The sequence below is a fragment of the Neofelis nebulosa genome, chromosome 2, assembly GCF_028018385.1.
Source record: "Neofelis nebulosa isolate mNeoNeb1 chromosome 2, mNeoNeb1.pri, whole genome shotgun sequence".
NCBI lineage: Eukaryota > Metazoa > Chordata > Mammalia > Carnivora > Felidae > Neofelis > Neofelis nebulosa.
The window spans coordinates 33,994,091-34,007,607 of NC_080783.1; the positions used below are offsets into that span (position 1 = coordinate 33,994,091).

The 13,517-nt window shown below is 42.4% G+C and overlaps 1 protein-coding gene across 1 annotated transcript in view; it reads right to left on the bottom strand.

Moving 5' to 3' along the window:
* The window catches only part of CDK15 (cyclin dependent kinase 15), an 83,500-nt gene that overhangs the window by 1,255 nt on the left and 68,728 nt on the right, over nt 1-13,517 (bottom strand). Inside the window, exon 13 of the mRNA XM_058708985.1 lies at nt 1,854-1,995. Coding sequence (XP_058564968.1) covers nt 1,886-1,995 — 110 coding nt within the window. The 3' untranslated portion in view covers nt 1,854-1,885. The remainder of the gene's footprint in view (nt 1-1,853; nt 1,996-13,517) is intronic.

A 13,517-nucleotide genomic window follows, 5' to 3' on the forward strand; every position in this document is an offset into this window, starting at 1 on the left:
TTGTGACCATTTTATACCTACAGGTAATAATCCTTTGTGGAAAGTCATTGAAGACCAGAGAGGCAGGGTTATCTCCCTACCCTCTGGCTGCTTGTAAAATAAAATAACAACAATAACAGAAGTAATAGTAATGCTTATGGAACACCACCATCTGAGACCATTTCTATCAATGCCTTTGATAATTTTATGAAGGGCAAATCTTTAGAGAATGTAGCTAAAGTACATCCTATTTTCATAACTAGTGGGTTTAAAATGACATAATTATACAGTAAAATCTCTGCTTTAGAAAGTATTGTGCTTGGGAAATACCATATTATCGTGTTGCCTATTGTAATTCCAATTGTATACTGTCAAAATACAAACTTGGGTATTTTATAGAATGTTATGAGGAACAGCTATAATTCTAAACTTCCTTGATCTTTCCAAATTTCTTAAGCATTTTTTTAAATGTTTATTTATTTTTGAGAGAGAGAGATGGGCAGAGAGAGCGAGACACAGAATCTGAAGCAGGCTGTAGCCTCTGAGCTGTCAGCACAGAACCAGATAAGGGGTTGAACTCATGAACCATGAGATCATGACCTGAGCTGAAGTCGAACGCTAAACTGACTGAGCCACCCAGGCACCCTGATCTTTCCAAATTTCTAAATACAGTGATCTTAGAAAATCCAGGAGGCAAGCATCTTTACATGCCTTTAAATACCAACAGCCAAAGAGAAATCCAAGAGAAAGTGGCAAAGAGCTGAATCCTGCCCTGTGAATTACCTTATGAGCCAGCAGGTGTGGGGAGCACACCAGTGATTACTATCTAGGCCCTGAAGGTTCTATCAGGAAGCATGACCAAGCTGTGTTTTCCAAATGGGTGGTCAAACCATAGTCTAATGCTTGTGGCTTGGGATATAGCCAGGGTCACCTAAAAGGCCAGGTGACTGGTTGGCTTTGTGCATGGGCCCTACCTTGATCCCTCTATCTGGATTATTGTCCCCCCCCCCCCGACTGTGGAAGGCCCCATATGGGATGTGCTCTTGTCACATCTAGGGGTGTCTCTACTATGATGGCTTTTGCAGTTGTCCCACCTGGCTTCCTGTGCCTACCAGCAGAACTCCTTTTAGGGTGTGGTAATTTCAGAAAAATTCTCCATAGTACCCTTCTTCCTCAAGATTGCTTGGAAGGCTGGGCTACCTGGGTTGACTAAGGAGAGTAGCTGTGTCTGAGACATTGTGGATGGCTCCCAATCAGGACCTTGTTCCTAGAACTCACCCTGAATGGAGAACTCCCTGCGACCAACTGTGCAGAAGGGGTGGCCTAAAAGGCCTGGGGCAGTGATGACTAGACTCTCATAGGCATCTAAAACCATCTCCTGGGGAGGACCCGGCCCTGAACCAGGTCTTCTTTGGCATTTGGGGGTGACCAACTATCCTGGTTTACCCAGGTTTATGCCAATTTTAGCACTGAATGTCCCACATCCCAGGACACTCCTCAGTCTTGAGCCAATGGGGATGGTTTTCAACCTCTGATTTTGTTCTATCAGCTGATGAAGAAAACTTCATGGTTGAGAGAATGTGACATTACAGTGCAATAATTTATTCCACATGTGTCAGTTAAAGGCCTTCCAATGACTTGTCAGTTTTGTCTTGGGAGTCTTACTATTCCTCTGGGAGAGAGACAGGAGATGCACATTATCATCCTCCCTGTGACTGACTGTACCCAGAGGGGGCTAGGCCACCTGTGCCTAGAGTGGGAATAAAGAGCCAGACACAGAACAGGCTCTGAATCTGTGAACAGTGTCCTCTCCACCTGGTAGTGATGAATGTTCACTCCCACCCATAAGGAGGCTCACTATTGGGACCACTTACCTGAAAGGATATTGGTGATGTCGCCCTCTCTTTCACCAGCATTTGCTAAACTGGGTTGGGAGGTGACCTTTCCGGTAGGAGACCAAAAGGTCACACATTTCTGGCTTTAGCCTCACTCCTGAAACTGTAAACAAAGACTCCTCTGTAGGGAGGAAAAGAGAAAAGCACCAACATATTATTTCCTGGAATCTTTCATGGTCTATTTTTATGTCTGTTGTAATATTTGTCACTTAAAGAGACATCAAAACATGAGGCAGGCTTACCCACCAATAATTTATACTGACTCATGGATAGCTTGCTTTAGTGAATCTACTAATAGTTGTCAAATACCTCTTATTTGATTCAATTCAACATATATTTACCAAATGAGCACTTGGGTAAGGTGTTATGCTAGGTGTTGAAGATCCAAAAACAGGAATAGAACTGGGGACACACACACACTGACAAACAAGGGCTGAAAGTGAGGTGCAAACAAAGAATTATGACAGCTGCTCTCCTACATCTCCCAGGGAGCACAGGGAAAGCATAGACAAGTGCCCTTGGGGCCTGTGAAGGAGGTCTGTACTTTCAACAGTTAAGGAATTCTAGGGAGGATATTGCTGGCTGGGGAATCAGCATGAGCAAAGGCAGGGAGGAAGGAAAGTCTTTGACAGAACTGCAAAGTAATCTTGCATGGTTATAGCAAGACAGACTAGTAGATAAAGTTGGAAAAATGAGTTGAAACCAGATGGTGAAGGGAGTAATATCAAGCCAAGGAGTCTGGTTAAGAGTCCCAGTGATGGTAGGCAATGAGCATCATGCCGGGGCTAGATGTGTTTTGGAAAGTTTAAATCCTAGTGCATTTGTTACATCAGGCAATCTATTTAATAGACTCTATGGTACAAGTCTTATACCATATATTATATAATAATAAATAATATAATATTATTATATAATATATAAATATTATATTACAATATATTATTATATAATATAATATATAATATTATGTTTATATATTATATTATATAATAATTTCTATACACACACATATATATAATGTGTTATAATATATAATAATTTATACACACACACACACACACACACACACACACACACATACTACCTTTGCCCTCTGATTTATGTATTGGGTTAGTTTAGTATGCTGGAAGTTTGCATTTTTTTTAAATGCCTGTGTTTGTTAGGTGTATGTTGTTCCTGAGTGCTTATTACACTAAAGTTATAGGTCAAGTCCTCCCAAAGTAAACATTTTAAGCGACTCATCTGCAAAATGGGGATGATAAAACTTCCTGGCAGTTGCTATAAGTTTAAAGGAGATGATATATGAAAAACATCTTGGGTTGTTCTTGATGCACAATATATTTTTAATAACTAGTAGCCTTTGTTACAAGCCATTAGCATAGATACCATCTGGGAAAAACAGCAAGAGGCAATAGCCACAATGTCACCAAAGCACATCTATAAACCTACTCAGGGCATCTTTCATTGGGCATTGCTTTTCCAAGGCTCACAATCTGTACAAACCTGGGTTGCTCTAAATATTGCACACTTTGGGGTACCTGGGTGGCTCAGCCAGTTAAGCGTCTGACTTCTGCTCAGGTCATGATCTTACCATTTGTGAGTTCGAGCCCCACATTGGGCTCTCTGCTGTCAGCACAGACCCCACTTTGGGTCCTCTGTCCCTCTCTCTCTCTGTCCCTCCTCTACTCATCCTCTCTCTCTCTCTCTCTCTCTCTCTCTCTCTCTCTCTCAAAATAAATACATAAACTTTAAGAAAAAGTAAATATTGCACAATTTAACAAGAAATGAATTTGCAGGGCCATATCTACTTTGCTTGGCCTAGACATCTGCCTTCGATGTCATGAGTAGTCTGTGGCCTTGAGTCCTTGGGTCTGGAATTACACATTTGCTAGGCTATAAGGGGGAGGCATCAAGTTTGGTGGTACACAGAATAGATTTTCACAGGTACTTTATAATACATAACTTTGTATTCTACTTTTTTTCTAGCTCATGTCATAGCATAAACAAACAACTAAAATAAACAGTGTGTACACTTCACAGGTTATTCTCAAATCAATGCAAACCCAAACCACTTTGGAAATTTCCCTCAGAGAGGTGTCCTCTTGCCTTGGGGACAGTGGCATGAAGATTTCTCTCAGGCTTCCTTGTCCTTCAAAAGCAGCAGCACCTCAAAAGCCAGGAAGGAGGCAGGAGGGAGAGAGGGAGAGAGGAAAAGGGGGGAAAAAGGAGGAGGAGAAGAGAGGGGAAAAAGGGAGAAAGGGACGGGGGAAGCCATAGAAAGGGAGAAGAAGAGGAAGAAGGAGGAGGAATCAGAGGCAGAGAAAAAAAGGAAGACAGAAGGGGAAGAAAGAGGGGCGCCTGGGTGGCTAAGTCAGTTGAGCATCTAAATTCGGCTCAGGTCACGATCAAATGGGTTCATGAGTTCAAGCCCTGCATAGGGTTCTCTGCTGTCAGCACAGAGCCTGCTTAGGATCCTTTCTCCCTCTCTCTCTGCCCCTCCCCCCTCTCAAAAAAATAAAACATTAAAAAAAAAGAAACAGATATTTATATGAAAAAAAAAAGGGGGAAGAAAGCAGAGCAGAGAGAAAGAAGGGAATTGGGAGAAAGAAGGGAGAGAGGGAAAGGATAAGAGGGAGAGAGGGAGGAAGAGAGAAATTCTTTGGTAGAACAGTGTTGGGAAAACACTCAGTTAATCAAAGGGATTCCAATTTGGCCATGGACTGCCTGACTCTCCTTCCTGACTCAGAAAAAGAAAACAAAAGCAAGAGAAAAAAAAAAGGAAGAAAGAAAAAGAGAGAAGGAAAAAAGGCAGCAGAGCAGTTCTGCTGCAATCTCACAGATGCAAAACCTTCCATTCTACTGACTCCTCATTAGCTTACTGAATCTGACAGCATAATTATCACAGCTGCTTCGCACTTAGAATAAATAAATATGAAAGTGGGTGTTTAAAATTTTTTGAGAAGGGAAATTCAGTCATCTAGACAGTCAGTAGGACAAGTTTATTTAAAACTTTTAGATTCTTATGTATTTAGATCATTTCGGAACGAGATAATGAGATAGTTGTCTTTCAGTCTAATTGAGTTCCTAAGCTCCTGGCTGTTGGCTGTCACCCCTTTCAAACTTTGCTTTAACTTTCCTTCCTTTAGAAATCTGATCCTGGTGTCTCCATTTACTCTTCCTGGGCTGATAACCTGGTGAAGGCTGGGTGCACTGGAGTGCAGAAAGTGACTTAATGGGATTGAGGAGCTAAATAACCTTTCACAGGAAACAAGATAATCAAATCTCTTTTACTTGCCTGTAATGGCTAAAAGAGAAAGCACGAGCTGAAAAGAAAGCTTGGAAATTAAACCATCATTTCAAAATGTCTTGTAATTTCCCTGTCACATGGTTTTTCGCACTGCTCTTACACATTGTCAATCCATCAGCTGGAGTTGCTTAGTGCATTTAATTATTCAGAGTGCACACAGCCTCGTGACTACGTGGTAATTTTAGCTCATGTGTATGTATATAGGCTTCGTATCTTCAAAGCCCAAAGGATCACACAGCACTACTTTAAGCTGAAGTTGCTAACTAACATGGAGTGCACTTAAAACTCTGACTGGGGGCACAGCACATATGCATTTCCGATTAAAGCAGATGATCTTTCCTTTTAAAATTAATTAGTGCCTATTTATCTTTTCCTCTCCCTCCCACCTCTCATTCTCCTAGGACCACATTTATGTGAACCCTTGCATTCAGTGAGTTAAAAGCTTTATAAAATAAACATTCTGTCAATCTGGGACAAAGGAAACTAATGTTAACCCATTGTGCAGACTGAGAAATTGAGGTTTATGAGGCCAATAACAGATGCTACGTTGGAAAAAAAGAAGATAACTTAGGTCCTTTAACTCTCAGTCTGGAGCCTGGACTCCCAATACCATTTGCCTTACCTCATTCTTTTAAACAATAAAGGCAATACAACATCAACATTAAACAAAACTTTGAAAAAGAAAAAAAGTTACCCACAATCCTCCTAAACTAGGAAGAGCATTTTTATTTTTGTACTCTACCTTTCAGTTTTGTTTATATGCATAATACATGTTCACAGGTACATTAAAATATGCAATTTTGTATCCTACTTTCTTTTAGCTCACGTCATAATAGCATAAACATTTCCATATTCGCTAACACTCCTGCAAATTTCTTTTCTTTTTTTTAAGTTGGCTCCATGCCCAATGGGGGGGTGGTGGTTGGGGGGAGGGGGGGGCTTAGACTCAGGACCCTGAGATCAAGAGTCACATGCTCTACTGACTGAGCCAGCCAGGTGCCCCTCCTGTGAATTATTTTATTTATTTATTTTTTTAATTATTTTTTTTTTTCAACGTTTTTTTTTTTTTTATTTTTGGGACAGAGAGAGACAGAGCATGAACGGGGGAGGGGCAGAGAGAGAGGGAGACACAGAATCGGAAGCAGGCTCCAGGCTCTGAGCCATCAGCCCAGAGCCCGACGCAGGGCTCGAACTCACAGACCGCGAGATCGTGACCTGAGCTGAAGTCGGACGCTTAACCGACTGCGCCACCCAGGCGCCCCTCCTGTGAATTATTTTAAATGGTTACTTAGTACTATATGCTGAGTCAATATAACAACATTATCCAATCTGTTCTCTAGTGTTGAATACTTAGACCATTTCTTTTTATTTTATACTTTTTAAGATAAAATTATAGACAACACTAGGATGAACATTTTTATGCATCTAGGGTTCTTTTTCTTTCTTTCTTTTCTGTTTAATTGTTTCTTTGCATAATTTCCAGAAACCAAAGTGTAGAGTTAAAGGTTGTGACCATTTTTTATGGCTCCTGATATGTGTGCCATAATGTTTTGCAAAGGTTGCTCCAACTTACAACACCACCAGCAGAATATCATTTTACCACAATCTCACTGACACTGGGAGTCATTAGGTTAAGGGAAAAAAAATAAATACTTTAACAGTTATTTGTATTTATTTAATCATTAGTAAGGCTGTCTTTTTATTCCATATGTTGGTATGCTTTTTTTGTTTTCCTTATGTGATTTGCTATTTTATGCTTTTGCCCATTTTTTGTTGGATTCCTGAAATTACTTTATAAAATTGAATGAGTTATAGTAAAACAAACAAACAAAAAGAACCACCATTGATTAAGAACTTTTATTTATTTTTGGGACAGAGAGAGACAGATCATGAACGGGGGAGGGGCAGAGAGAGAGGGAGACACAGAATCGGAAACAGGCTCCAGGCTCCGAGCCATCAGCCCAGAGCCTGACGCGGGGCTCGAACTCACGGACCGCGAGATCGTGACCTGGCTGAAGTCGGACGCTTAACCGACTGCGCCACCCAGGCGCCCCTGATTAAGAACTTTTAAAACCCAGGGTGTCTGGGTGGCTCAGTCAGTTAAGTGTCAGACTCTTGATTTCAGCTGAGGTCATGCTCTCACGGTTGTGAAATGGAGCCCCAAGTCGCGCTCTGCACTGGGTGTGGAGCCTGCTTAACATTGTCTCCCTCCCTCTTCTTCTGCCCCTCCTCCTCATGCACGTGTGTGCTTGTTCTAAAAAAAAAAAAAATCTTAAAACCCAAGGATGACTGTGTATTACAAAACAAACAAAAACAAAAAAGAAAACAGGAACAGAGACTAAGACAAAAGGACATTGAGGATTAAGGAAGAGGTGAAGGATGTCTCTATTAAACACAAAATTGAACCTTCTTAATTGTGAGATATTAAATATGTTATCTGGGGACAAGTGGAATCTTCCTGGGAAGGCTCTAAAATAAACATAGAGCATAGGACAGTGGAAAAGGTCACAGGGCTGGGAGTGAAGACCTTGGTTGTAATCCTCATTTTGCTACTAAATTCCCATTGATCTTTAGCAAGCAGCAATGAGTAGTGGGAAGAGCAGCTTAAGAGTCTGACCTGAAGTCAGGCCTGGGCTCTCCCACTTACTAGATGCGTGACTTTGAGCAATTTCCTTAGCCTCGCTCATTCCCAATTTTCTATATGTAATGTGAGGATACTAACTCCAGCCTCACCAATTAGTCTACAAATTGAGTGAGAATTTGTGTAAAGCACATAGATGCCCAATAAACGGCAGCCGCTATTCTTCCCAGGGAGTCAGGGACTCAGTCTGTATAATGAAGATATGGAATAGCGAGTGTCTGAGATCCTCTCCCACTCCAAGAGTCTCTAACTCTTTCCTCTCTTTCCAGCATCTCTTCTAATATACTGGAATCTCTTGAGGACAGCTCCGAGCACAGAAGGTGAGGAAGTGTGTTATGGAGGATATGTCTTAATTTCTTGCTTCTTAATGTACTGCCTACATATCAAACAACGGAGGATTTAAAAGGTTTGAGAGGGTGGTCTGAGTTAGGTTACAAACTCCCGCAGCCAGAAAAGAGAGACCTGGCTCAGAATCTGCTCCCTCCCATCCCCTGAGAACTGGCCTCTAGAATGACAACGTATTCTGGTTAAATTTTGAATAGTCTACACAATAAAAGCAAGAATAAAATAGATTTGAAACCATTAGCATATAAAGAATGAAACTAAATTTTACTAGTACATGTTAAAGAATGTTTAAATTGGGGCACCTGGCTGGCTTGGTTGGTGGAGCATGTGACTCTTGATTTTGGATCATGAGTATGAGCCCCACACTGGGGTTTTTTTTTTTTACCTTAAAAAAAAAAAAAAGACAGAGAATGTTTAAGTTATTGCAACAAGCCATACAGTAAGGAGAAAAACCATGATGGATTATGAATCAGGATTGTGCCACTATTATTAAAAAGAGGACAACTTCACTATGATGTTGGATGGTACTGAGAGGAGAATGACATTCTTCTTCCTGGATGTCCTTCCTTCCCAACCATCCAGACTCCAACATCTTTGAGGGCCCACCCACAAAGCCATCCTGGATCACCACAGCTAGAGTTAATCTCACCTCCTTTGAACACCCAGAGCACCTCACACTAGATCTGTGGCTGTTTATATACTTGTCTCATTTCCTTAAGGACTATAAGCTCTTTGAGGACAGACTCCATGACTAATTCATTTTTGTATCACTCAGTATCATACAAATGACCCTCAGTAAATCTTTAATGAATGAACTGGAGCATAATTCTCCCACTATGTTAGAAATCTGAGTCTACAGTGGGTCCATAGTCTCAGAGATCAGCAAAATAATTGGAACAGGTTCAGAACAGAATAATGAAACAGAATGATTAAAGAGTGAGAGAGGCTGAATCTATACTGGGGAGAAGGGAAGTCAAAGCCACTCAACCTAGAAAAGTGAGCTTTGGAAAGTGATATCAAGAGATCTTCAAATATATTAAAGATATAATATTAAAAGAAGTCCTGAAATTTTTTTGTTGGAGCAAAACAAAATATTATTCAGATTTTAATGGGGCAGTATGGATAGAGCCTGCTGAAGAACTTCTGGAGTATAGATACCAGAGTGCGGTGACGTATTGGAGAGGTAAATGCCTTACCTTCCGTATGCCTGCAAAGTAAGAAAGCATTTGATGAGGAAAAAGACCCTCGTAAGCTGTTTTTGCAAAAATTACTTGTGAAACAATTGTAAGCTTTCAAGTTTCAGGATTTTTTTTTTCTAAGATGCTGAAACCTGTTTTAAAGGAGAAGGGGGATTTAGTCCAGGAAGGAATGAGAGAGACTCAAGTCTGGGATTTGGAAAGCAAAATGGGACCAACCCACAGAGAGAGACAGCCTTTGATGTCCTGACGATCAAGGACCCAGGCTTAAGGACCAGACTCTTAAATCACGTGGCATTTACTGCCCCAGATTAAAAAAAAAAAAAAAAAAACCTTTTGTGGATCAGTGTCTGTGGTTCAAAATGGCTAGCTTCCAAAATCAGTCTTAACTTTCCAATGGTAACATTTGGAAGGCTCCCTGCAAGAACAGAGTGGAGCCAGTTTCTAGAAAGGGCAGCTTAATGATTTTCTACCCCCCCCCACCTCCAAATCATTAAACAGTGTTCCTTTCCCAGAGCCCAAGTTCATGCTGAGGGCAAAGGGAATTAAACGAAGAAGCTGAACCTGCAGCTAAGATTAGAGAGTTGCCAAGGACCTAATTTTAGGTCCTTGCTGCCCCAGCTGACATTCTGCACTGCTGGCTCGGCAGTGAGGACCGCAAGTGTGGCCGTGAGCCGGCGACTGAGAAGGGCGAGCATCTCCCCAGCCATCTGCAAAAGCAATTAGCTTGCTGTTGGGTGTGTTTTGAGAGAGACTACCAATAATTTCCCCATCAACAAATGTTTCTTCAGGTGTTCAAGAGTCAATAAGGGAAAATGTCAGTGCTTGCCAGAAGTTCCCACATGCTTGCCATTCTAATATTCATGCTTCTCCACTAAGAATGTGTTCCAAAAGGGAACTAATCTTGGAAACCCTGGATTTCATGGCAAGTAACCCCCTGCTTTCCTCTTGCTATAAGCTTAGTGCCACGACCCAGAGAAAGTGTTGTATGGGACATCTCAGCTTTGGGGAAATAGACATGGATAGACGGGAACAATTCTTGCACATCGTGGGGAGTTTCTCTGCCACTCTTCCACTGGGATTTAGGCTGTCCCTCCATGCTTCACATATTTCTCAGCCACAGGTTTCATGCTCAAATTGTCTTCTTCAGAGGGCAGACAATAAGAACTGGCATCTCCCAGATCAAAGGGGAAACAGAATATATTTTAAAGTGACAACTTTGTTATCCTGCAACCAGAATAAAACCAGAATAATAAAATGATATAAATATAAGCTCCTAAATGATTCCATACTGAAATGCCACCAGAGAGCAAAATTTCTTGCATAATTATGGCAGGGAAACTCTCTTTACAAACCACTCACAAGAGCATGTCTTATTTTTGCACAATTCTTATGCCTGGGGCAACCCACCACAGAGGTGTAGAGAGATTCTGTGTCCCTGAAGGTTGGGAACTGTGATAACTGTCTGGTGCTCTCTGTCTGAAAAGGAGGCTCTTAATAAAGGCTAATTGCCATGGGCAATGTAAAAGTAGGCTGGCACTGTCAGGCCAAGGGAGTGCATCCCTTGGTAGATGTGTCCTGAGTAAGGGCCACTGCTGTCAAGGTGCACAGATGGGCCCCAGCTGCTCTCTCTCCTCCTCTGTTTTTCTTTTCTATTTTCCTGATAGCCTTGCTTTCTCTGTCTACTTGTCCTACATCCTATCTATCTGTCGGTCTGTCTCTAAACCTATTTCTGCACCCCCTCCCACATGCGCGCACACACACACACACACACACACACACACACACACCCAATCCTGCCCCCCTTCTCTGTCTCTTGGCGCTGGCCCTTTCATCTTCTCCCTCGGGGATTCGAGATGTCGCTGCAGGAAGTGCTTGTCGGCCGAGGCAGCAGCAGCAGAGCCCTGTGGCTTTGACAAACCTCATTTAATTGGGAGGAAGCCAGGAGAATTTGAAAGAACTGAAACATCCACGAAACTCCTTTTATCAGGCATAATTTAAACTCTGCATGGAAAAACCCCTATATGTATAAAGAAAAGTCAACTTCCCTCCTGCTGTGAGCACTCCTCGGCTCCCCCCCAGCACAGGCAGGCTCCTGCAAGATTCCATCTTTTCATTTTTCTAAAAGTGTCAAAGTAGATTTGGGCTCTGTGGCTGGGTGAACAGAGAAGGAATACAGATGGGTCTCTCTCTTACACCCGCATATGGGTGTGCATGCTAACACACACACACACACACACACACACACACACACACACAGCAGAGTCCCTCTGTTGGTGGCTTTGCTTCAGATGGCCAGGAAGAATCAAAACCCGAGTTTCTAACAACACATCAGTTTGGACAATGACTGTTTCTTCCTAATTACTCTTCATCAGGTAAAAGCTTGTGCCCAGGCAATTTTGAAAGTCCCCAGTGGTTCTCAGTATGTAGAATAATAGGTCCTGGAGGAGGGCCAATGAGGGAGTTTCTTTAAGTGGAGAAAAGGGAGTGTGAGTGTGTGAGAGTGTGAGTATATGTGTGCATGCACACCCCTGAAGGTTGATATTTGCCTGAAGTGGTAGTTAGAAAGCCCGGGACCAAGAGAAGAAAACTAAAGAGGGATCTAGGGGCTCAGACGGGGGACAGTGTATCAGGATGGAAGTAGAGGATCGGATAGGGGTATAGCGGGAGTGAGGGTACTGGAAAGGGAGGAAGAATTGTAGGTTGCCTGGAATGTCTTTTGTTCCACCCATATGCCAGTGTCCCTCCCCTCCTTCCAAATTCCAATCCAGATTCACCTCCAGTCCAATCCATCTCATGCGAGTTATTCTAGTTCCTCCAAAGAATTGCCGTTAGCATATACACATCCTCAGAACATCTGTGGCTGATTACGTACAGACTTTAGCTGTTTAGATATGATTTGTGCTAATATGTGTACAAGGGTGCCCTGTTTCCTCTTCCTCACCCTCTTTTTCTCCCACGCTGTAGGATCCTTGAGGTCAAGGACAAGGTTCTTTCTTCCTTCAATTTTTATAGCACTTAATATGTTCTTGGCACTTAATGGTGACTTAATAAATACTGATGACTAACTCTTCCTACAGGGTTAAGTAAGACATTAACCCCATTTGTATGATTATGGTTATTTTTGGAGATCCTAAATAACTCATTTTAATAATGAAATGCCCCAAGAAGTCCCAAAGTAAGAGCTCCGGGCTGTAGCAGGACAATGTCCTAGATATGGCAGAGCTGCATTTGCAGACCCTGGAGCCTTTGGCTAGCCTATATGTCTAAGCCCCTTGGGCAGCAGCTCTCTCCTCTCTCCTCAGTGTCACTCCTGAATGCCTTCCCAGTGCCCTCTTCCCAGTCTGAGCCCCTAGACCTTCCTTATTAGCTTTCTTTTCTCCTGCTTAGGGATTCTGAAACTTCTTTTCAGTTGAATGGTGGATGTTTCTAAAGAAACCCTACCTAAGCATGGTCCCCCCCAAATAGCCAGGCCATGACCACACTGCCCACATCCTCTGCCTAGCCCTTCCTGGCCACATTCTGAGAAACATGAGGAGAGCTCCAGACACATGATCCCTCAGCAGATTTCAGATTTGGAGGATGACTTCAGGCCCAGGCAGCAAGGCTGATTTCAGGGTAACTTGTGTTTCCCTGTGGGCATCCGGCCTGGGAGGACGCTCCCCTCCCCACAGCGCCCTACCCCAGTACTTCCTTCAGCAGCATCAAATTACCAATCGAGACAGGCCAGCTCTCCTCTTGTGACATCTCCATGTCACCTATCATCTTACTCTCCATGGAGAGAGAAGGGGGTTGTTACAAACTTTGGTTTTGCTTCTCCTGGCAGATGCTGGGGAAAACAAACAACTCAGAGGCAACTTTCATCTCATCCAATTTCTAAGAGTGTATATGTGAAATGTTTGGATCATTACAAGGAGGTCTGTGTCACCTCAACCCACCAGTGCTTTTGAGTTTTAGAGAATCTCATAGAAAACTCAGGCAAGAATGGGTCCCCTCTTGTTTCTCCTAGGCAAATTGATCTCTAAGCTCATTTCTGGTTGCAAATTCTATGATTTTCCAGTGCTTGGAGAAAACACTTAAACACTGAGATTTACATGTGTGCAGGTACACACACACACACACACACACACACACACACACACACATGCTCTCTC